General features: G+C 39.5%; 1 protein-coding gene across 4 annotated transcripts in view; it reads right to left on the bottom strand.

The window, feature by feature from the left end:
- ERG (ETS transcription factor ERG) overlaps window positions 1-23,984 on the bottom strand; it is a 107,294-nt gene that overhangs the window by 57,466 nt on the left and 25,844 nt on the right. For 2 of the 4 annotated variants that reach the window (XM_026856678.1, XM_026856690.1), the window contains exon 1: window positions 6,649-6,754. The exons of the other annotated variants lie outside the window; for them this stretch is intronic. In XM_026856678.1, coding sequence (XP_026712479.1) covers window positions 6,649-6,666 — 18 coding nt within the window. In that variant the 5' untranslated portion in view covers window positions 6,667-6,754. Of the gene's footprint in view, window positions 1-6,648; window positions 6,755-23,984 lie in introns of those variants that run through there. 4 annotated transcript variants of the gene reach the window in all.

Genomic DNA, 23,984 nt, shown 5'->3' with positions numbered 1-23,984 from the left:
GCAGGGTCACTTTTTCTACCATTGTGAAGAAACCCCCAAATATTTCATAGTCCAACATTAAAGCACTGGTCTTAAATTTTTACACAAACAGATGCGTTGTACTGTGGCTTAAATGTTTAAATAGTAACAGACAGAACATTACCTTTATATCAAACAAGAAGGGCTTGGATCTCTTCGGTGAATTAGATACTAACAGATAGGAAGTTCCTATTGAAAGCATTTCCTGTATTGGTGGTCCCTGATTTTGGCAACTTATCTGGGTAGGAAATAAACGCAGGAAGTATCTGTCTACAGACTCTTTATCATCAAGGTAATTGCTGTAGCAGCATTTTGCTGTTTATCAAGGTAATAAACATATAATCTAAAAAAAGATGTTTTTCAACTCCAAAGAATGAGGTTTAAAAAAACCCTTACAGGCTAGCATTACAGTTATGCAAAATCTTCCATGTAGAATTAATATGCTGCTACTTGTTTCTCTCAGCACAACTGTAATTACGGATTTGTCAAATCAAATATTTCCAGTCTCCCATAGCTTTTTTCCCCATTATAGCACTGTTTCTCTGTATCTCACTCCCTCATCTCTCTTAGGTCAGGTAGGTCATTTTAAAGAGTTCTGCCACTTCCCATAAATAGTTATTCACCACCCCTTCCTGCAGGTATTTGCATATACCCAGTCCTTGTAATTTGTTGTTGTATTTCCTTCCCATCTATCAGGCACTGCTTACCCTGGCAACACGTACATTTAACTAAGCAAGTCGGATCTTTTCCTAGTGTGAAAAGGTTACGCCAGTCTAGTGACACCATTTCCCACCCATCAGTTGAGACAGACGCTCCAAATAAACATAGACCACAAGTGCAAGGAGACATCATACCACATGCATTCCTTGCACTCAATTTCCAAAATCCACCATTCCAAAAGACCATTTGCCTGGCCCACTGTATGTGGATGATCGCTTGGTGTGTCCTCCAGCCTAGCCTTACAAAATTGCTATTACACAGGATCCTTTATAACCTTTTAATGTTCAGTGACATTTTTATTACAATAATTGTAATTTTATTCACTTTACTTTGAAACAAATTAGATTTATGACATGATAATTACCAGAAGTGGTAATCACTGGTTTGTACACAGCAGCTATTAAAAGCCATTACTAATATTATTTGTTAATTACCCACTAATATCCCTTTCCTGAAAGGAAAATCTTTAGAAAGGTCTAATCTTTCTAATAGGAGACTATGCGCATAGCAAAAACCAGCAGCCCAGTGCCTAAGGATGTATGCCAAGGAGAGAGGAAACTTCCTTGTGATACAGGTTTGCAACCTGAATCTCACTAGATTTCTTGCAATTTTTTTCTCCCTCTGTTCCCTGTGATGAGTTGTTTACAGGATTATGCAGCCCCTCTTTTAAGGGGGCGGGGGGGAGGGAATAAACTGAAGGACACAGCACTGTCCAACTTCAGACAGGCTTGGTTACCACATTTAACGTAACCCCTTCAACCATAAAGACACATTCATCTTTTAAGAAAAGGATTGATACCTTTTTCATATAAGTGCTTGAAAGTTTCTGTATCATCAGTGTTTTGGACACAGTCAACATTTCTTATATAATACACAGATATATATTAAGGAGAGCAAGACGACTAGCATAACACATGCCATTTTGCCCAACCTTTGGCTTTTCATTACTGACAACATGCAAAGCTGATAGTATTTCTCTACTGTATAATTGTCTATCAACTGAATTTTTTAGTAGTTAATGATGAATCTGATAAGAAACCACATGGCAGTCACTAAAAAGATTTTTGTTAACTTGACAAGCTATAGCACTGCATGTGGTATTTTCTAATAAAGGTATCACCTTTACTTTGTTAAAATTGATAATCCAAGTGATACAAACTCAATTTTTCTTTTTCTTTTCTCCACTTTGCTGATTTTCAGAAGAATTCTGCTGGCTTGATTTAGAAACATGCATTATGAAGCCTACTTCTTTTTGAATGAACAGCATTATGTATTTTTTACTGGATTATAAACTCTCATTTGGAAAATAAATATCTTCTTTTGGCTTTTACATTTCTCAAAACTACTTCTGTATTTTTCAGCAAGTCATTCTCTAAGAGCACTTGATTCTTTAAAAGTTATTTCTGAAAGGCCTTTTGTAACTCCTGGAACTTGCTGAAAAACATTTTGTTAAGAGATAATATAGTTCTTGTTAAGGAAAAGGAAACAAACAAACCAACTCAGACAAACATACATATTTTCCAGCTGTTGTTCCTTGTCTGAGGACTTGATTCTAGAAAGCAAAATCCTTATATTTGACTTCATTTTGGCATATGTAGCCACAAACCAGTTTGACTTAAATGACTGATGATTAAAAGCAAAAGAAAACAACACAAAAATCCCCCAAATACCAACTTCTGTTCTTATATGACTATTTATTCCTTGAAATTGTACATTTGTATTTGAGTCACAAATACTGTTTTACCTGGAAATAATTATAGGTCTGATTCTACTGCCATTATTGGAACAAAATCTTCATTAAATTGGTGGAAACACTGAATTAAGGAGTGCAAGATTAGGCTAAATGGTTTAAGGTACTCTTACTGTTCTTGCTTCTCATTCACCAGAGCACTCAGGTGTGCTCTTAGCTTTAAGAGGGTTGTGTCATGTCACCAAAGCCAATGGAAATATTTACAGGCTTAAAGTTAAATATACCATTGGATCATTTGCTAAGTGATAAGAACAAAAAGAGAATAGTCTTTATAATTTTTTAAATTCAGGGAACAGAAGTACAAATTGCTATATTAGTTCTGTTGGATTCAGTGCAGATGTAGTCCTCTAAACAATGACTTAAACATTTCCATACACCAAGAATGTTGGGGTTTTTTTTTAACTATCTCCAGCTTTCCTTGGCTTTAGAAGTATATGAGTGAGTACTTAGATTTTCTAAAGGAAAGAGAAAAGTAATACTATAGTGAGAAGCACAGACTAAGATTCATCACCAAAAAAAAAATTTCTTGCTACCATATACTGCTTTAATCAGTATATCCATACTCTCTCAAACTTCAGAAACCATAAAACCATCCGGTCCTTTATCAAATACATAAGACTTTTTCTCCCAGTTATCATAGCTTCCATGTGAACATGACATTACAAATCAATAATAAAAAGTGGATATGCACATGCTTAGAAGTAAATGAGAGTAAAGGAAATATCCACAAGTGTAATCAGTAAGTCACAGTAAATTCAAGATAACTCACTGAAGAGGTTTTCTAAGAATAACTGCACTGGCAGCAGGGAGAGAAATACAAGACTTGTTACCTGACAAGGAAGTAGAATGCTAGCTGTATTTTTCTATTTAAGGTTCTTTCCTCCTCTATAGGATAATGGGGAAAAAAAAAACAAAACCAAAATGACCTTCAGGATAAGTATTTTTACTTCATCCCAAGGTAACGCTTAAGTAAGTTTTGGTTCATTCTATTAAAAAAAAACCCAAAAATACTGATGCCTAATTCAGAAACCTTTGATATTTTCTAAAATTGTATTTACAGTAACTAGTGGGACACTTATAATTAGCAGTGGTGTGATGATTTGGTAGTCTTCATCTTCAGTGCTTTGCACCATTGTGCTACTGTATGTATGTGCCAGATACAACTTGTGCCAGAAGGAAACATGTCACCTTAGCACTGAAATCCTGTTAGAAGACCTTCTCCACTTGGAAAAAAAAAAAATAATAATTCATCCTTCAAATGTCAAAAAAAACATAACAGTGAGTTTAGCTGTGTGTGCAACAGGTATAGGGAAGCGAATGCATCAGAAATATCAGCCCCCTGTCCTCATACCAAAACGAAAATCCTGGCTGTGGAGGTGCACACCTTCTCCACTACTCTCCTCTCTGAAGTTTCCTATGTCACCCTCCATGGGAGTTGGCCCTGCTCCTGGTCAGAGGGAGAGGTCCCCAGCCTGAGTGAGGGTGACTGCTCTTACAGCGTAAAGCTAAGAATTAAAGTGAGCCATCCACGTCAGATCCTAGGAAGAAGGTACTGCTGCATCCTCCTTCTTAGGAGAAGCGTTCCACACAGAGCTTTCCCCATCATGGGGGAGAAGGGGAAGGGGGCAGCAGAAGGAGAGCAGAGGACAAGAAGAGACGTATATTCCGGTAAAGTCATGCTTGTGATGTCAAACCCAGCGCCAGAAAACTTACACAAATGCTGCCTTCATAGATACCAATTAGCCTCAGTTAAGTCAGTCTGATTTCTCATGAGTCCTGAGTGTCCCACAGGTCTGTCTGCAGGTTTGTGATAGGAAAAGGATGAATCACAGTCTTACTGGAAGGCCACCTTTACATGTGTCTATGTTTAGAGCAATTTCTACGCAGTTATGAACAAATACATAGCCGTTCGCAACCCAATTTTGACACATAATGACTCCATGGCTTCCCTAAAGAAGACAGTGAATTCCTAGCACAGAGATCCCAGATAAGTCTCTCCACCTTCTTTGACCACAACCTCATCACCTGCATCGGGACAGTTGGGCTACCCGTTGTCAGCAGACAGCACAGACCATTATATTGAAATTGCAAAAAACATTTGCTAAACATTGTTTGTTTAGCAAAAGCACAAACACTCGTTTGGCCTTTAAATGGAATTTCTTTATTTCAGAAACCTCTCAGTTAAATGACTTCTTTATGTACTCTGTATAGAAGAGGAATTGAATCTCTTCGGACTGGATTAGCTTCATGTCAGAGTACATTTCCTGCATCTGGAGTACAAAGCACCTGTCATTCCTTTCCAGTCATTTTGCATTTTGCACTTGCATAAATAAAATCCTTGTTTCAGCATAGAAGGCCCTCCCAGCACCCTGGGCATCAAAATCCTCAATGTTTTGGGGTGCCTATTTACCCCTGCAAGTTTCACCCTCCCAGACAAGGAAACAAAAATGTATGTTCTTCCACTCAGGAGGCTCTGCTGAATGCATTGCATTACTAGGCTGTATAATATGCAGCTGCACACAGTCTCTTCTCACCTCTGTATGTATAAGGTGGAGGTAAAATAGTAACGATGAGATATTGTTTACAGTCATTTACCCTATTATAAATCAGCCAATATAAACCCTCAAAAAAAAAATAATAAGAGCTCCTCAAAATGCACACAACATTGAATCTCATAGTACCATTATTTTTGAAAAAAAAATTCCCATCAACACCAATAGTGCCTTCTGATTACTAGGTGCAAAAACCAGTGTTACTATCTCAGCACTTAGCCCTTCTTTTAGCAATGCAAAACATGAACCCTGAACCTCAAGATTTTCATGGAGTGCCTGTCATGTCCTGTATGCTCTGAAATGCACGACAAAATCAAAGGGAATTCAGATATTTAAGGAGCTACTTAGCATATAGTAGATACTGGCCAGCAATGCAGAGGAGATTCAGATCTTTGTCTCTATCGATAAACTCTTGAAAGCATCAGTGATTACAAAAAGAGAAATTTCATTACTCTTTCTAGTCATACTGTCTTCAGGCAAAACTTTCAGATTTCCAAAACCGTAACAAAAAATCATCAAATGATCTTTAAAATGTAAACATCTAAGCAGAAATTACCAAGAAACCAAACTGCAGCTCCACTTAGCTAATGGTCAAGCACCACTGCTATTCCCTATCTCTTACTAAATCTCTGGCATAATTAGAAAAGTACAGAAATACACAATACCATGAAAAAATCAAATACCTTGATCCCAAATCTGATAATACAATGCTGCAGAGTCCTCACTGTACACGTTGTTTTGCTCTTTACGTAAAATTAGTTTCACTATCACAAAGCGTTTAGTTACAGTTATACTTCTGCAATTAATCACAGCTATTGCTATATCTGTAACTGCTATCCATTGCAACATACAGAGAAGCAAAAACTAGATAGACAGACATACACATTTATTCAACTTTCTAAGTGATATAATCTGAAAAACTCAGCAAAGCCATTAAAAATAAAAAAAAACAAACCCAAAACAAAACCATGCACCAAGATCAATTTATAAGCCAATAAGAGAATTTTATTGTCTAAAAAATTAAAACGAAAAAGAACATGCCCATGAGATCTTGCCGCCACCATTAAAATAACATTTAGAAAGGTCCCAAGTATAAGGATAAGAGTTTCTAGAAAAGCACGTAATTAACACCTGCATGAGAGAGAAAGAAGAACTGATGCCTCTCATTCCCACTTGCTAATATTTGTGTCCCCATCAACAAGAGAAGCCTTTAAAAGTATCCAAAAGGTTAGTGCTCTTAGGAACCCTTTTTTTTCCTTCCAGTGCACACCCTCTCCCCTTATGGCAGTCCGCAAACACATCCAAGTTGTCAGAATGATACCTACAAGAAATTTCAGAAGCTCTCATAAAAGGGCTTCGCATATGCATCCACAGCACTGAACAGTGAATTTAAAAAACTCAATTTTTTTTCCGAGTTTGAAGTTTTTAAGCCTTGCGGATGGTTGGAGTAGGAAAAAGGAAATTTACTAGGCAGTACAAAGGAAATCTTGTTGTCCTCTATTGTGGCAGTGGGGGTGTTGCCCAATTCTAACTTATCTAGGTTGATAAAGGAAACCAAAGAACACGCCACTGAAAAAAATTCCAACAAAAAAGGTACCCCTTTCTTACCTTAATAGTGCTTGCCATAATGTGATCAAGATTATTGATCGCTAATAATTGCTAATAATAATTATTGCTTCGCTCTGACCAGAAAGAAGTTTTGATGAGGTTGTTTAGAGCGGATGAGATTGTGCTAACTCTGGGAAATGAAGTCAGCCAATGGCAGGAAGAGGTTTCTATTGGTCCTGGCCACTGCAGCTCGAAGAAACAGGATATTTGGGAGTGAAGAGATAAGAGTCCTAAAACAATGTTGTTTTTCTTGATGATATGTGACTACATTTTTTTTTTTTTCTAAATTTTTTTTCTAAACAAAAAAGTCAATTGCCTGTGACTGCCTGGGCAGGTGTGATCTGATGTGCAGTAAGTGTGACATGCCACTTCGAGGCAGGATGCAGATGTCAGATGAAATGGGCCAAATTCAGCACTAGTTTCATGCAGTCTATTCACTGGGGAATTGCTGATTCAGGGCCAATGCCAGACTTGGTATAAGCGGGTGTAACTCCAAATATGTTAATGAAGTCTAGCCTCACTTATGCCACATCTATATTTGTCCATTAACCTCATTCCTGGATTCTTGAGCTATTGACACTTTCTGGCCTATCTGATCTAGCTTTTTTTTTATTATTCTTAGAGAAGAAGCTAGTACATTGGAGACAATCAATTCTTTTTGATACCTCTTTCTTAATGAGGAAAGAAAGTCACAAAAAGACATTTCAAAAGAAAATGCATGAATGCCATAGACTTAAATTTTCCACACTCCTCCTTTGCTTCACAGCTCTATCCATGCATGAAAATTAGATGGTTCCACTGGCAATTCCCTTCCCAGTTGGAGTGTGATAGTAATTTTTTATTCAGTGTTGTATTTTTATTTGTACTTTTGTAGTACTTGGCAGGCACAGGGTACCCCAAAACTACCAGCTGTGCAAATAGAATACCAACTCTGTCCAGACCCTTGCTAAAAAAAAAAAAAAAAAAAAAAAAGGGAATAAGAAAGGCAAAGTGTTTCCACAGTACCATCCAGTGTAAAAGTCTACATGTGAAGAACCACTCAGGATCCAGTGCTGGCACAACCCTCTTGCCCTTATGAGTCCCACAACATTTTCTGTTTCTGTAAAAGACGTAGTTCCTGGTGTTAAGAGATTCTGAGATTTCAGCTAGAAGAGAAAAGCTTGAAAATAGGACCCTCAAAAACTGAAGGAAAAATTAAAGGAAGTCAGAATTTATTGATTTTTTGATAAACTTGTAATTTTTAAAAGCTGCTCCTAATACAACCAGTTTATGATTTCTCATAACATCAAACCATGGACACATAAAGCACTGCAGCACTGGGTAGATGAGTCCCACTGTAATAAGGTCCTGCCTCTGACCAGGGACTCAAGAAATAATGATGGCTTGTCATAGCATTATTTAGTGGAAGCAGCTGACCTCACCCTCTCCCAATGCCTTCCTCTCAAGCTCCTTAGGAAAAGAAAAGGAAATCGGAGTGTTGATTGTAACTGGTGATGACTGCTGGCATTCGGCATGCATTTTTTTTCAAACGGTATACAATGACACATAATTCACTCTTCTCCTCCTATCCTTACCCGAAGAAGGTGAAACGCGGCCATGCACTTTTCGAGAGACACACATGGAGGACACGAAGCACTGCCTGCTTGGCCCTCGGGCATTCATCCTGCAGGCGCTGCTCCATCTCACCCGGGGCAGGGCTGCAGAAAGGCTTGTCCACACACTCCTGCTCATGGGAATGGCTCCGCCACCCGCTAGATCCTGGGAAATCCTTGTTTCCAGGTGCTCCATGAGGACTGAAGCACTGGAAAGCCCGGACACAACAGAGTGACACAGGACCAGTGCAACTGGGATCTGGCAGAGCTACCCCAGGGAAGACCCTGTTTCAAGCTTGGTGGCGTGCCACCCAGCTGAGCCTGTATCTCAACTCATCTCCAATTGCCTCACAAGCCTTGGAGCCCCATCAGACAGCTCTGGACCCTGAGGTGCCACAGGATCAACTCAAGTTTTACAAGTTTAGCTTGATTTTATAGTTCACTTTAAGAAGCTCTGGTTTCTTGCACTGTAAAAATGACTTCAGGTCACTTCAGAGCAATACAGAGTCAGCACTGCCGTGCAATAGTTTATATTCTCCATTAGTTGGTTCATATAGAAATCTGGTGTTGCACTGCTGATTGTCCTCTTGCAGTCTACACTTACCGAATTACTGTGCTTCTGCAGAGTAGGTAACTTCTGGTAACTTTCCTATTTTCATTACAAACAGTATGAAAAGAAAGCAATTTACAGTAATTGTATTTCATGGGGATGTTGATTTCCTCCCTTTTCATCTCCAAACAATGAGCAAGACAGCCAAAAGATTAGAACCTTTTTCTTGAAATTTCAAAGCATTGTATAATGTTTCAGTTGGGTGACTTCCACTCCAGTTAAGCCCATGATATTTTTTTTCTCAAATATAGTGAGAGGCTTGAAGTATCAGTTCCAGCTCTCCAGCGGATGGGATCTAACAAATTCATAAGCAGGTTTTATTAATGATTCTTCTCCAGCCTATCTCCATATAGACAAACCTCCTCTTGATTTATATAGGGCTTTTAGAAGTATAAGGCAGGCAGTATCAGACTCTGCTGAGCTTCATTATTATTATATAAGTTTTACAGAGCCCCACAGCCTGGTTAGGATTTTGCCATTTTCAACTGGCACACATTCTGTGCCAAAGAATTCAATGAAGTTTATTTGACTTTCAAACTAATACCCACAGGCAGATTTCTGAGAGCTTATGCTTATGTCGATCCAATTGCAAGACAGAGCCTTGGTATTGTAAGGAAAGGAAAATAGTGGGTTATCAAATCACCATCATCCAGTTGCAAAAGAAAAATAGTACAAAGACTTCTTCTATTTTTCTCTTTTCTGCATTTTGTTAAGGTTAAATAGAAAGAAAATACGTTTTTGTTATGTTAGGCAACTATGTGCTATTGTCTGAAATGCTGTGTGAGTTTGAAAAAATGCAGCTTGGTCAACAAACAGAATGAAAACACAAAAAAGTACTAAAAATCCACACAAGTCACCTAACACTCCCTCACCCCTTAATTTCTCTCAAGCTTGTAATTCTAATTTGTCTGGGCTCCTTTCTGTTGGAATTTTCTTCTACCTTCAAGCCTGCATCTAGAAACCACAGAGCGACAAAACACTACAGTATGCGTTAACATTACCCATGTGCTTCAGTTTCTTGATCAACACAGGGGTTTTGCACATGTTTTAAAATTACAGCTGTGCTTAAGATCTTTCCCAAATACAGACAGGCTTAAACACTGCTTTAAGTGCCTTCTACCTTTAGGACTGAAGAGGTCCCTCTTCAGAGTAGAGCTTTCTAAACTGGAGACAAAGGATCTGATCCATGTTGATCTAAGTCTGATTAAACTAGCAGGGCATTGTACAGACCTAAATATTTGGTTTGACCACGCAAAAGAAGTAATTAGACTAGGTCCTAAACAAAGAATATAAATTTCCAAAGAAAAATGTTGGTTTGCTTGTTGCATCCTTTCTAGGATATACTAGAATATGTCCAATAGGCATGTACTCACCTAAACACATGTAAAATATTTCCAAAGAGACCATTTCTCATGCTATTTGAAACTCCACTATCTCTAAAAAACAATCCTGTCCTTGGATTTTTTCATATCTTATCCACTAGAGTGTTACAATGTAGGAAATATATTGCAATATTCCCTATGTAAACAGATCTGCAATCAATCTTGCTGTCTGTGAGGTAAACCAAGAACACTGTTCTCAGCCTGGGCTGACCAAGATACTAGAGACACACTCTGCTACCCTCACTAGTGCCACTACGTCTTCACAATGCATGATCAGCAGCCTGCCCACCTCTCTTCTTTACCTTTTACTTTCAAAATGGTTGTTAGTACTGCTAATAATGTGCCCTTCACTTCCTTTAACTGTACATATTTCTTTACATTATAATAGTAATAGGAAAGGAAAGGAAAGGAAAGGAAAGGAAAGGAAAGGAAAGGAAAGGAAAGGAAAGGAAAGGAAAGGAAAGGAAAGGAAAGGAAAAAGAAAAGGAGAGCTCTGTTCCTCTTATTGACATTACAGGTAACAAGGATCTCAATTATAATCAGGCTAAAAATAAAAAAAAAAAACAACTTGAGTACAATAAAAGACTTTGCATTGAAGTTTTCGTATGCAGATTTTAAGAAATTTAGGAAAATTAATGCTACTTCATGGCACATGACGATACATCTGCAAACGTCTTAATCCTCTCAAAAATATGTAGCATTTTGCTTAAATGTATCTCCAAACATCACTTTGGTCATCTCAGATCAGTGTGTGAGGGCCAAATACACTCTTACCAAGTTGTCAGCAAACCCTTCAGCAGGACTTCCTCCCTTTAATTCACAGTTTTCAGCTGGCTCTGAAGAAAATGTCAGTAAATCAACTCACAGAAGGGGAAACTCTCCCCTCACCACAAAGAAATGGGCTTTTAGCTGCAGAACAAACAGGAGTGCTCAGGAGAACAGAATTTCACAGCCTGCCCTGAGGGGCTGCAGGGCCAGCAGCAAAAGTGCTCCTCTCTGGTGTGATGGACTCTCATTCCCCAGTCACCAGGACTGTTGGGCCTTCAGGGATGCTGAAGGGACCTTTGCTTTCCACACCTGAGCAGGTTTAATGCAGCACCAGGTCTGAGGGCACAAACTCCATCCCGGGAAAAATGGGGTCCAGTTCTGGGGTGGGTGAGCTCATGTCCATTGTCCATGTCTGGAAACGTTTAGGTCAACTCTGGGAGGAGGGCACTACTCTGAGTGAAGCGGGGCATTTGCTTTTGCTATGTCAAAGCCAAAGCAGCCAATGCAAAGCTGCATAATTATTACTAATTATCACTACCTGGCCACTGAGGACAATGCAGCATGCAGCCCACAAAAAGCACCCTTTCCTCCAGTACTATTTCCAAGCTTTCATGATTCTCATTTCCCTTACTACCAGGTCTTGCACCACAGTGGCAGGGGGAGGAACGCGTCCTCGTCCCTTCGATGTCCCCCCAGTCCGCGCTGAGCACCCCTGGGAGCTGCGGGCAGCTCGGCACCGGCCGTCACTAGAGGGTGCTCCCGGCCCCTCTAAGGGAGAGCTGCTGGCTCGCCCGGCTGCATTGTTTCCTCCAACACGACACAATGAACAGCTCTTTCCAAAGTCAGAAATTACTTCTTTTCATAACAGGAGTACTTTAACAGAACAGATAAAAGAGATTTCTTCCTGCTGTGGTGGCATCCACTGTCGGTTTTGCCCTCAGGGCTGGTTACGACTTACATCTTTTCCCACTCTCCCATCTTTGCTTCCTTTCCATCACCCCACGCACTATCTTCAGCTGCTCCGACCCGTTCAGCCAATTAGTCCCTTCCCGTCTTTCCCCCATCCCCACCTTCCTTCCTCTCATAGCAGTGAAGTCACTTCACTCTCTGGCAGAACCGAAGAGTCAGGAGAGAGCCTCATTTGGGGGCAACATGATTTTTTTTAAATTTTACTTCATGGAACAATAGTAACCAAGAATGGATTGGTTTTCGATGGACAAAGTTTAACAGAAATGAAATGTTGGAAGTTTTCAGAGTGAAAGTACTTCATTTACTGCATCTGAGTCCTTAACTATGAGTCAAGCTATTTAAACTTCTGTCAGCCAAAATATATTTGGTGACTACACCACTGTTTGCCCACCTTTTCTGCTCTAATCATCTTTGGAAAACTGCTATGCTCTCTACATAAAAAAAAAAAACCAACACAGAAATGGGACATGAAATGGGAGCTCTGTTTACATGTCACGATTATATTGACACGAGTTATTTGCAATAGCCAACACATGTACTGCATAACAGGGAAGTGCTGACACACTCATCTGCAGACAGGGAATTGAATCACTGTCTGCTGAAGTGGGATTCACTTCATCAGGCTTCAATGATTTTAAATGTAGGTGTGAAAACTAAGCTAGTTCTCTAAGACTTCTTCTGCAATACAACTATCTTCGTCATGTCATTCAGTCTCACCTACAACATCTGCTTAAATGAGGTGAGATGAATAATCACACCTTTAAAGTACTTCTTTCTCTCTCTCTCCATTACCTAAAAAGGGAACCTGTACGATTACCTGAGACATCCAGCTTTTGGGCAACTCTGCTTATGTGAGATGAATCGCACCTAAATTTTCTTTTAATTCTTCCTTAATTTTCCCATCTTCAAAATGTTAACAGTTGAATCACCAAATGCCAAAGGAGTGCTGTACAGGCTAATAATTAAAGTGTGCTGAAACCATCAGCTGAAAGTTGCCACCGATATGAAAGCTATTTGTTTTATGTTTGATGCTAATTTAAACCTGGTTAAGTGACGATACCACAGGACACACACACAAAACGCAAAACCAAACCAAAACATTTCTAAAAAGGAACTTCTCTTCAAGGAAAAAAGACGTAACTGTGAAGGCAAAGGCTGACATTTTTCATCACTTTCTTCCAAATGTTTTAGATAACTTTAACTGAACTACACAATAGTTTGAACTGGGTATTACAGAACATTGTCCTTCAAGGTCCTGCCAGCACTAGATTGATGGGCATTTCACACAGCAAATATGTCTGGCATATTGGATTTCTACACCATATTAGTGAGGCTGTTTCAAGATTTTCATCAAGAATGGAACCTATTAAAGTGTCTCTCACACTCTTCTGGCTTTTATAGCATGCTTTGGAGGATTGCATGCTCTTTTTTTTTTTTTTTTTTCCCCCCCCCCCCTCTCTCAGTAACTAGCTGAATTCCTTAAAGGACCAGACACGCATCTAAAACTGGGACTCTTTTGGTATTGGCCTTCTTTGTTAGTGGCTGTGAACAAGAAACAGATGTGAAATATCTGTGTTTGAAATGTAGTGACCCAGAAAGACCAGGGCTAATCCAGATCATTCTTAATAACTGAAATCTGCCACCCTTTGACCACCTCGAGATACATGCACACACCCTGGAATATCTCCACCCCCACCCTAGCAAACAGATAGACACAAATAGAAACCCTCAGGACTTTCATACATCTTTGTGCTAATTATGAACTCAGATGTAGTTCAAGATTTGAAGCACAACAAAAAAAATTGATTCCCCATTGATCTTTTTCCCAGTATTGATCAGACTCCTTCCATTTAGACAGCTGTCTTCTACCAAAGGTGAATTCTTCAGCATCAGGAAGAGAGAAAATGTAAAAGAAATGGTAGACATACAAACAAAACTTTGGTCTACTTAGTTTGTCTCAATCCATGCCAGGTATCTCACAGCATCTTATGTCAAAACTGAAATAATTACCCTGTCTGCAGTAGCGACCACTTCCCTGGTGCCACCCTTGGTGACAAGGCACGGTTAGAAGAGCAACAGGACGGGGGTTGATGCAGCAATGAACTACTTAGACTCCTCCATGAACATTTGTCTTTCGTCAAAATTATGAAGGAGAATCTCAGGTTGAAGGAGATGCCATTCCTGTAATTGTTTCCAAACACTAAATGCATGCTGCATGCATACACAGTAAAAGCAAACTACTTCTACCACACTGGTAACTTGTTTTTCTTTGGTTTTCTTTTTTTATGCCTAGAACAGAAGAATACATTCAGCTGTCCCTTTTAAATACTGAAAGCATGAAAACAATAATCACTGAAAAAATATTTTGCAGTAATTAAAAAAAAATAAATAGAAATTAAGCACTTGGAAAATGTAATAGTACATCTAGGAATACTCCTGAGGCTAGGCTCTGTGGTCCAAAAAGGATAAGTCACACATTTCTGTAACTGTCTGGTATTTCTGGCTCTCTCTAAGACCCCATAATACCATAAGCCTTGTGAGAAAAAAAATAATTTAAAAAAATCACTGTTAACTAAAACTGGACTATCTTGAATCTCAGTTATACAATTAAACTGAAAATTTTTACCACCTTTTTGAAAAGTAGAGCAAATATGTGAGAGGAAATAATAACCAAAAATGCCTGTAGAGACTGAAGTTTTCTTGTGGCTTTCCGAAAAGCAGAGAGGATAGGTCTCAAATCACAGCATGATGATGTGCTACAAATAGCTCACACATCACTAGCAATGAAACGCCTCATTCCTCTCTTCTGCTAGATCCCATGTCTGGGATCTTTACCACCTATCTGCAGTGGTGGCCACGCACAATCATCTGGTAGAAGAAAGGACTTCTGTTTGGAAACTGGGTGATCCCAGGAACTGCCTGTTGCTAACTCTCTACCTTTGGTGTTATTTAAGCAGTTTATAAAATAAATTTTTATTACCAGAACAGAACGTGCCTGTGAACTCTTCTAAAGAGTAACAGGGTACCTTGGAACTCTAAAGCCTGATGGCAAATACCAAGTATTCCCAACATCCAAGAAATGTCATGCTGATAATAAAGTCCTACCTGATCTGATTTCTGCATGACCACATTTCTAAATCTCAGCACATTTAGAGAAAGACATTTCCAACAACATACAAGAAAATTAGGTTATTATCTTAAAAGTACTACAGTGAAATCAAAGGACTTGGCAACGATAAACCAAAATATTTTCTCTTGGGGACTAAATAGACTGGCAAGAAAGAGAGCAAAAGAGTTCTCAATTACTTTAATGGATTAAAACTGAGGGCATAAAATGCTTATCACTTTGGAAAAAGGCACTGAATATAGTTAATTGCCAAAATAATTCTAACTCAGAGTTTTTACAGACATGGGATTTGTCATCATCATCACAATCTTTTTACCCATATCTAAAGCACATTGTAGGTTACACAGTGTTTTAGGAAAAATAAAGACAATGTCCTGCTTCCACTGACATGGATGGCAAAACTCCTTTTTATTCAATGGGACTAAGGTTTCAACCCACTGAGAATTAAACAAAATTACCCAGTGTCACAGTTTCCTGCAAACAAAATTTCAAGTTTCAAAGGGCTCTAAGTAGGTCATGTTACAAGACACAAAAAGTACTGTCCAATAACAAAAATTGAGCAGAAGTGGAGACAGAGAGGGAACCAATAATTGATAGAATTTAACGCATGATTTAAGGCCCTGGAAAGAATCCCTAAAGCCTTCTCCTACTATGAAAGGCTTGCCAGACATGTGTGAAAAACTTGCTAAAACATGTGTGTTGAATTACCTTGGTGGCCTGTGACTTTCCCAACAACCATTCACAATTAGCTGAGATCCAGTAAAACAGAAATAAAGTTTTTGTACGCAGCATTAGTCCTGCAGAATGGGGCACTTTTCTAAAAGGATCTGTGTTTTGGGCCTGGCCCTAGAAGATGCCAAACTTCTCCAGTTCATGACATTCAACTCCACAGGGTATCTACTTCTTAATCTCTATCTTCCCAAAAGACTGTATCAACTGAAATATAAATGTTTAAACTCTCCCTTCTTCTGTTGAGCTGGATCTGACTTTGAATCACTTTATCTTACTCTAGAATTAGCCCAGTATTTCCCACAACGTACTGTGACTGGTCTACAGAAGAAGTTCCTTGTGAAAGCACGTCTATCTAAAGTGCTACTGCATTTCTCAAAAAGAAGCTGTGGCACTGAGGCGGTTTGGTTTCCTTTGCATCTTTGCTCCCTAATTCCTCCTCCCCACAGCCAAGGACTCCTCCATCCCCTCCTGTCACCTGCAGACACTGTGCAAGCGTCAGGGTTCTGTAGTCATTCTGGGTCCATAGCTGTATGCCAGGCAGCCGTGGCCAAATGCCATGCAAAATGCACCCAGTGCAGCACAAACTGCTCCTCCCGCCTCTCCCTGGGTGGGCACACAGCTTGTTTCCCTTGCCTCCCTACTGAGCTACACAACCTCATAGAAAGCTGATTATCTCTGAGCTCTCAACCCCTCCACTGAGTGGATGGAGAGCTCTGTTTCCTTACGAAATGCGGACAGGATCTACTTGAGGCAAGCCTATCCCAGACTGTCCCTCCAGTCAAATCTGCCCCTATGCTGAATGGCTGCCTTGATGGAGGGGTGATCATCTCTTCACCCATAGATTTGTAACCAGTATCCCATACACAATTCTATGTTAGCAATGAAGAGAATCAAGAGGAAAATTTTGTTTGGCTTGTAAATGGCAAATTGGTTACAAGGGGAGAAGAAATGTTATTCATGTCAGTGTCACTTTTTTAAATGATCTGGCATTAAAGAAAAGGAAAAGGGAAAAGAAAAGGGAGCAGGAAAGAGAATGGGAACAGGAAAGTAGGAAGTTCTCCTTAGACTTCAAAATAACCAAGATTTATGAGTTTTTTAAGTGTTAATATTTCATAGCTTTTCAAGTCCTAGGTTTAACAAAGGACACTACCGGTACCTGTGTTTTTGTCACTTAGCAACTGTAACTGTTGGATTTTTTTTTAATGATCTCATTTTGGTTTTGAAAATAATACCACACATGAACTTCAGTCCTGCAAAGACTTATATACGAGCTTATCTTTACACAATTGAACGCTACATTCTCATTGACTTTCATGAAGAACACATAAAATGTAAGAAATTTATGGATGTGGTTTTGCAGGCTTGGGACTATTTTTTAAATTTTGACTTTTTCTGAGAAGCTTAATTCTAGCTGTAGCTGAGCCTCTATTCATGCCTTCACATACTATAGGCACAAATGCTCGAAGCCACTGGTTTGCATGTCCATTGAAGGTCAGTCCACTGCAAGACCTACCAGTGTAATCATATATTTAGAGTTTTAGGAGAACTAAACAACAGGTGAAAAAAATGCAGGCAATTTTCAGAAAACCTGGATTTTCCTGTCTGATGTGGAAAATAGTCTTCAACAGACTTTTTAAAGACATTTTATTGATACTCTTACCAAGAGTATAGAAAAATGACACTTGAAAAACAGTCCTGTATAGATGGATTGACCTTTGTACCCTGAGCTGCTGACACTACTATTAGTGCCAGTACTTCATAAGGAGTTACTCAGCATATCAACCTACTCTGACAACTAGCCACAGGTATTTAAATAGCCAGGTGGTTTAACACCCCAGCACTCAAGCACAGTGCTTGTTCCCCTTCAAGGCTGAGCTTGCAAAGACCTCTTACCATATGCATCATTTCCATCACAGTTCAGTGAAACTGTATTTATTTATGGGCAATGCAGTTATTTGCCCAAGAATGTGGTTTGGGGACAGATGAAGCCATTTGCTAGTTCAGGACTAACTTGCTGAATAGTTTTGGCCTGAACAAAAATAACAGCAGGCTTTGAAAACATTGGAGATTCCCTTGAACAGGTATTTTAAGTGGTTTCAACACTCTGTTTTCAGGGCACTTGTCATGAAATCAAAGAAAGGAAAGAGCATGATTCTCAAGGTTTTCAAGGAGGGAAAGTGCCCCACTCCTTTCTCCATGGTCATCTAGCACATGCCCAGGCTCAGTGCTTAAGATCACCTCCATCCCTGGCCAGCACGACTTGCCACCTGCCAAGACAGCAGCTTTGTCATTCAGTCACTCACTCCCCAGCTCATCCCCTTGCTTGCTCTTTAACTGTCCTGGGCAAAGTGGGACAGAAGGAATTACAAGCAATTGAACTACAATATCACACTTGGTCAGATGCCTTCCTGGATCAGGACCTTCAATCATAAACTCAAAATGGCAGCCCCAGATCTGGGGGTTGGGGAAGCTTTGTCTGCCATTGGAGTACAAATAACACATAAGAATAATGTTATAAAAGAATGCATTTCTCTCAAAGTTACGCTTGTGTAGGCTTTGTTCAAGCCAAGCGTATGCAAAACCAAAGCTGTGTATCTGCCAATTTCGCAAGTATGATCCAAGCAAGTCCATCGAGATATTGCCAGCCACACAGCTCTCTCCATGAGGAAAGAATTTGGAGTGTATTATTTGACATAGAACCATATAATTGCAGCATCAAAAAATTATAGTAAATGGTTCTAATCAACTGCCAAGAAGTGGGATGTTTTACTGGCTTGAGCAAAAAAGCAAAAGTTACAGCAAGTCTGATGTTACTAAGTTGTCATTCTAGAAATTGCCCTTTGAAACAAAACTGAAGTGGATAACAGATAAAATGATACATGTTAGTTCAACTAAGGTTGAAAAACAAGTAGATTGCTTTTGCAAGCTTCCTATACCAAACAACAGAACTTTCTGCTCTATGAATGGCCATACATGGTTATTTATGTTATTAATTTTAAAGACTGTACAAAAGAAGTCAAAACAGTTGACTTCAATTATAATGATGATTTTAGTGTATTCAGCTCTTAACAAAATATTCAGCTGCTATAAGTGAAGTTTCATCTGAAGGATTTTCTCCCTCGGGCTAATTTGCTTACTGTGTCTTTTTTTCCTACAGTTGTTTGTTTTTTATGTTAAGTTACCCTGCCACCTACAGATTAAAATAAATCTTGTGCATTAAAGTACCTTATGGAAATTATATACGTAAACTCATGCTCTAATGACCATGCTATTTTGGGCTTCAATCTCATCAGTTACATGGTGATTCCCTGGGCAAGGCACGGAAATAAACCCCTTCCCCAAATATTTACAATGTACTAAGGAAATGCAAAGGATACAGTAGGGTGACCAAACATCCTTATGCACTAGATAAATTAGGCTAAGTAAAGCAGATTGGGGAGTAAGGGAGTAAGACTTCACTGGGAGAATGGTTTTTGAGAAGAACATATCATAATGGGGATATTGTTCCAACATTTTGGGGAGAAGTGAATAATATATCCCTTATAAAATATAATTGTGAGCCATGTGAAATACTTGCAAATTTGAGTTTATTTCCATGAGTTGCTTTGGATTATTTAAAGAAAAAAAAAAGTGAGAAAATGAGGAAATGTCAAAACATTGTACATACAGAATCATTTCTAAGCCAAAATGTTTCTGTATACTCAAAGAGCTGTGTCCAATTTACAACAGTGTGCCACAAGCAGGAATAATGGTGCCTATCTCCCATATTACATTTATATGGTAGTGTGCTGTGTGTTAACACTGTATTTCTTCCCTTTTCAAAGTTTTCAGTGTGTTGTCTGTCCAAGGAAGATGACTCATGGGAATGTACATGTCCCTTGCATTTCTTGCCCTCTCTTTGTTTTGCAGTATTTGTGATTTATCATCTCATGCCTAATTCTTGAGTATTGGAGGTTTTGGTCTTCATCTGACAACTTCCACTTCCAAAATGCTAGTACACAAGCCCAGTCTGTATTCACAAAGGGGGTTATCTGTGTGGAGTTAAGAAATAAAAATCACATCAGCTTCTTATGTGTGAGCAGCTGGGTAGATCTCTTACCTACATAACCGTAAGACTATGAAACCTTCCACACAAATGCTCTTGCAGCACAAGCAGCTGACCAACAATATCAAAGCAGCAGACTGAAAGTGAAGGAAACTTGTGGTTTATGACTCTGAGATGAATTCTTTCATCAGATTAACCACTTCTGAAAGCATCCGGCATGTCTAACATACTCAAGGGACAGCCAGGATCTATTCTAAGGCAGTGTATGCAGGGTCTGACTCAGGAGAACATCCTTATTCAGGAAGGACATTTAATTTTAGGTTGCACTTTAAGCACATGCTTAAATCCTATTAAAATTGGTGGAATTTAAGTTTACCCTGAAAGTAAGTATGTACTTAGGCAATTTCCTGAATCCGAGGTTAGTAGGCAAATGCAGGTAGACATACAGGTTGCTACTGGTAAATGCAGAAACTTGTAGAAGAAAAAAAACCACAAAACAACAAACACCTCAAATGGAAAGCTAATAGAGTATCAACTAGTATTAAGTTTCTAGAAAACTAGGAAGAAAACCTAAGTGAGCAGGACTAAAAAGACAGTGATCTTCTACTCAAAATCACAAATGCTATCTCTGCATGTGGCATTAAAAGAACAGCAGAACAGAGACACACTGTGCTGTCACAAGGTGATTCATGGAGGGAAATATCTGATCACACCCACCAAAGAGATGTTGCTTATTGCCCCTTCCACCTCAGAGACAAAAGGGCTGTCACACTGCAGGCCAAGTCCCAAGCTATGCTGAGACTGGCATCTCTGAAATTAGGGTGTCTCCTGAGGCACCAGCACCTCTCCAGGTCTAGCCCTGGGAGAGTTACAGCTGCGGCCTTTGATAAAAGAAAAATACATCTCTGCTTCATAAAAGCCAGGCTTATAAATGAGAACATTTTGCTGGAAAATACTCAAATCTGACACAGGTTTGGACATCCTCCAACACTTACAGAACAGCAAATCAGGTAATCAAACGCACGTAAGTCAGAAGAAAAACAGCCTTGCCAACCTCCAACCATACCAGACCTGGTGACCAATGAAAGAGTCAGAAACTCAGAGAAGCATTCAGGCTAGTGGACAAAGACATAAAAACTGTCTGGATATTAAAGCAGTCATTGGATATGCAGTAGGCTATTTTGGCATCATAATGAAATAAACTTATCACTTTAGGAAATTGTTCTTTATCTGGTTGTGCTAAAGAAATAATGCTGATCATGTTAAAACATAGCACTACTTCTTGAGAAGAAAAGTTCCTATTTGAAACACTTTTAACTGTTGCTCACATAACTGACCAGGGCCCTGTGCCACCCATGTGTGAGAGCAGCTGAAAGAATCAGTCCTGAGCATTGCCATTAAGTTCTAGATTCACACGTTTCAGTCCACTAAGTTGGAGTCGGCATTTATGTCTTTGTAGGGACCGACCATAATTCTGTGTTCAACCCCATGGGTCACAAAACCTGGTTTAATTGATGGATCTTGATTTTTCATCTGGGCACAGGACAAATAAATATGGAGAATGACCTGCCCCCAAGGAGACATCTCAAGGCAAAGGAAGTAACTGAAAACAAAACAGCATGAATCTGCACTGTTATTAAGCAGAAACTATACACCTGAGGCGGCAGCATGTGCTCAGCCCAGCAGCGCTACGCCTGCACTCCCTTCATGCCGTGGGGTCACTTGCTGCTGTCAGAAGTGGTGCTCCACAAGCAAGATTTCCACCCAGACCTTCGTGGGGAGACAACTGATGCAACCTGGAAATGAAGACAGAACCACTAAACTCTCTGGCCAAAATTATTTCCCTGCAGCTCACTGAAGGAGGATGCTGCCCGTTGGGTCTGTCCCAGTGGTGCACTCCTATTAACTGCAGAGGGTGACTGCATGGGGATTTCAGAAAAGGTACCACAGGCTAAGGGTGGGAGAAGGGCACACTTATCAGAAGGACTGGCCATTACTTTGTGTTTCAGAACAGCAGAGCTATTATATTAGAAATAGTATTAGTTAACATTTCCATTAGTAATCCTCATATCTTCTGAGGATAGAGGAGATGTCTTGTAAGAAAAAGCAAATTGATGTCACTTTACATTGTGAAGAATTTTGTTGTCCCCTGTGAGGGCTCAGAATTGCCCACCAACATTTTAAAAGTACAGCAGAATGCAACTTGTGATGCAAAGGGGATGAGAGAAATGTTGTTAGAAGGTTCCTTCCTTAACTGATTTTATCAGAATCACTTTAAATCACTCTTACACTCCAAAATCATGGAAAGCGTGTTGGGAAAAACAGTGGTAGTGTGGGAAAGAAAAACAGTAGCCTTTATTTCCAAAAAGTATATAGCAAAGATTTTCTTTCTGTTCTAAAATAATCTTTGCATTATCAGCATAGAATCAGACTGTCAAATCCTGACCAGGTCATTTACGGTGCATCAGACATGCACAAGCCAGGGGAAAAAAAAAAAAAAAAAAAAGCGCCTTTCCTAAAGGGATCACTGAAGACTTATTTTGCTGTAGAAGGCAACTTGGGTTGCAGAGAACCAGTATCCACCCCTAACAGCATAAAAAGAAATCCTGAGACCCTTCATGCTGTGTCTGGGCTGCCTGTAGGTTGCCCCATACCCAAGTAAAAATTAGGCCGCCCAGGTGAGCAGCAAAGTGATCCTTTGTCCTCTATCAGCTAAGCACAGTAGCTGTTACTGAGCCTGTACCTTTTGGTGAGATTTATGATGGCTTTGTAGCAAGCCTAATCTAATAATAGGCAGCTTAATATCACACAAGCTGTTGCTTTTCCTTGTGGGACTCAACTTCCATTAACGTCAACTGCTGGGGAGGATGTTACATGTTGTTCTCAACTCCAGTGGGCTCCCAGAGCTCTGCTTCACATAATAATAACAAAGTGCAAAGATATTTTCCAGGATAAGATGACACCATTTCTTATCAAGTGAAATTAATACAGAAGATCATTTTAAAGAAAAGATCACACTCATTCTTCTCCACATCAGCAGGAAAATGTCTCTGGTTTGTCAAGTGGGAAGAGATGCAATTAGCTGAGGAAACAAGTATTACCAGGTTCTGAAGAAGCACAACAAAGCATGAGCTCAATAAAGACCAAGTTTCCAAGAGTAAACAACACCCAGTGGTATTCTCTGGCAAAGAATGGAAATTGGTGGTTAGCAAGCCATTTGGGGAAGTAATCATGGAAACGACTAAAATTTATTTAAAAGGATTTGATAATGGGACAGTATATTTCTGTGCTGGCACAAGGTTATGAACATTTCTGAAAAAGTTAGGGCAAAGTTAATGGAGAAGAGCTTACAGTAAATATTTTGAAGAAAACACTGTTTGGAGGAGGTAGCTTTTTGTATTACAATCTCCATTTCATTCAACCTCCAGGAAAGGTCATTGATTTAATCAAAAGCTTTTTTTTTTTCCTTTGGTTAGACTCCCAAATGTACATACCATCAAGATCTGGTGCACAGAAATAATTTGAAGCAAATCTTCTAAAAAAGGTTTTGAAGATGCTTGCCAGTAGAACATTGTGCCTCACAGCTATAATATCAGAAAAAGCCATTCAATTTAAATTAATATATTTGGCCAGACAGCTATATTAAAATTCTTGTTGTTTTTTCTGTTATAATGGTAGCCTGTGGTATGACTAGCCCTCTTCAAAAATCTGTATAGTTATTGCCTTTCTCTTGCCTAGGGTGCATCATATGTTTTTGATTTTGATGAGCTGCATTGCACTACCTCATTAAAACAAACACTTATGCAAAACAAAAGGCTGTGTATCACAGCGCAGGGTATGTAAGCCAGCTTTGAAGACTGCAGTGTTTCAAAAGCATGTTTCAAAGGAGAACTTCCGTCGACCCAGCTACACTTGTGTTTAACATTTGTGGATGATGTCAGACACATTCGGTACCTTCTCAGCCCCTGCAAACAAGGAGGCTTCAAAAAGCCGTGCTAGCCGCAGCTGTAAAGCATGCAAGTGCAGGGCTGGCTTGCTGCTGGAAGGGAAAGGTAGGACTTTCTGCCCATGTGCATGTCCTCCCTCCACCCGCCCGCAGCGGCCGTACCCC

The sequence above is a fragment of the Athene cunicularia genome (genome assembly GCF_003259725.1).
Source record: "Athene cunicularia isolate RWA chromosome 1 unlocalized genomic scaffold, athCun1 chr1_part1, whole genome shotgun sequence".
Taxonomy (NCBI): Eukaryota; Metazoa; Chordata; class Aves; order Strigiformes; family Strigidae; genus Athene; species Athene cunicularia.
This window is presented reverse-complemented; position numbering and strand designations above follow the sequence as displayed.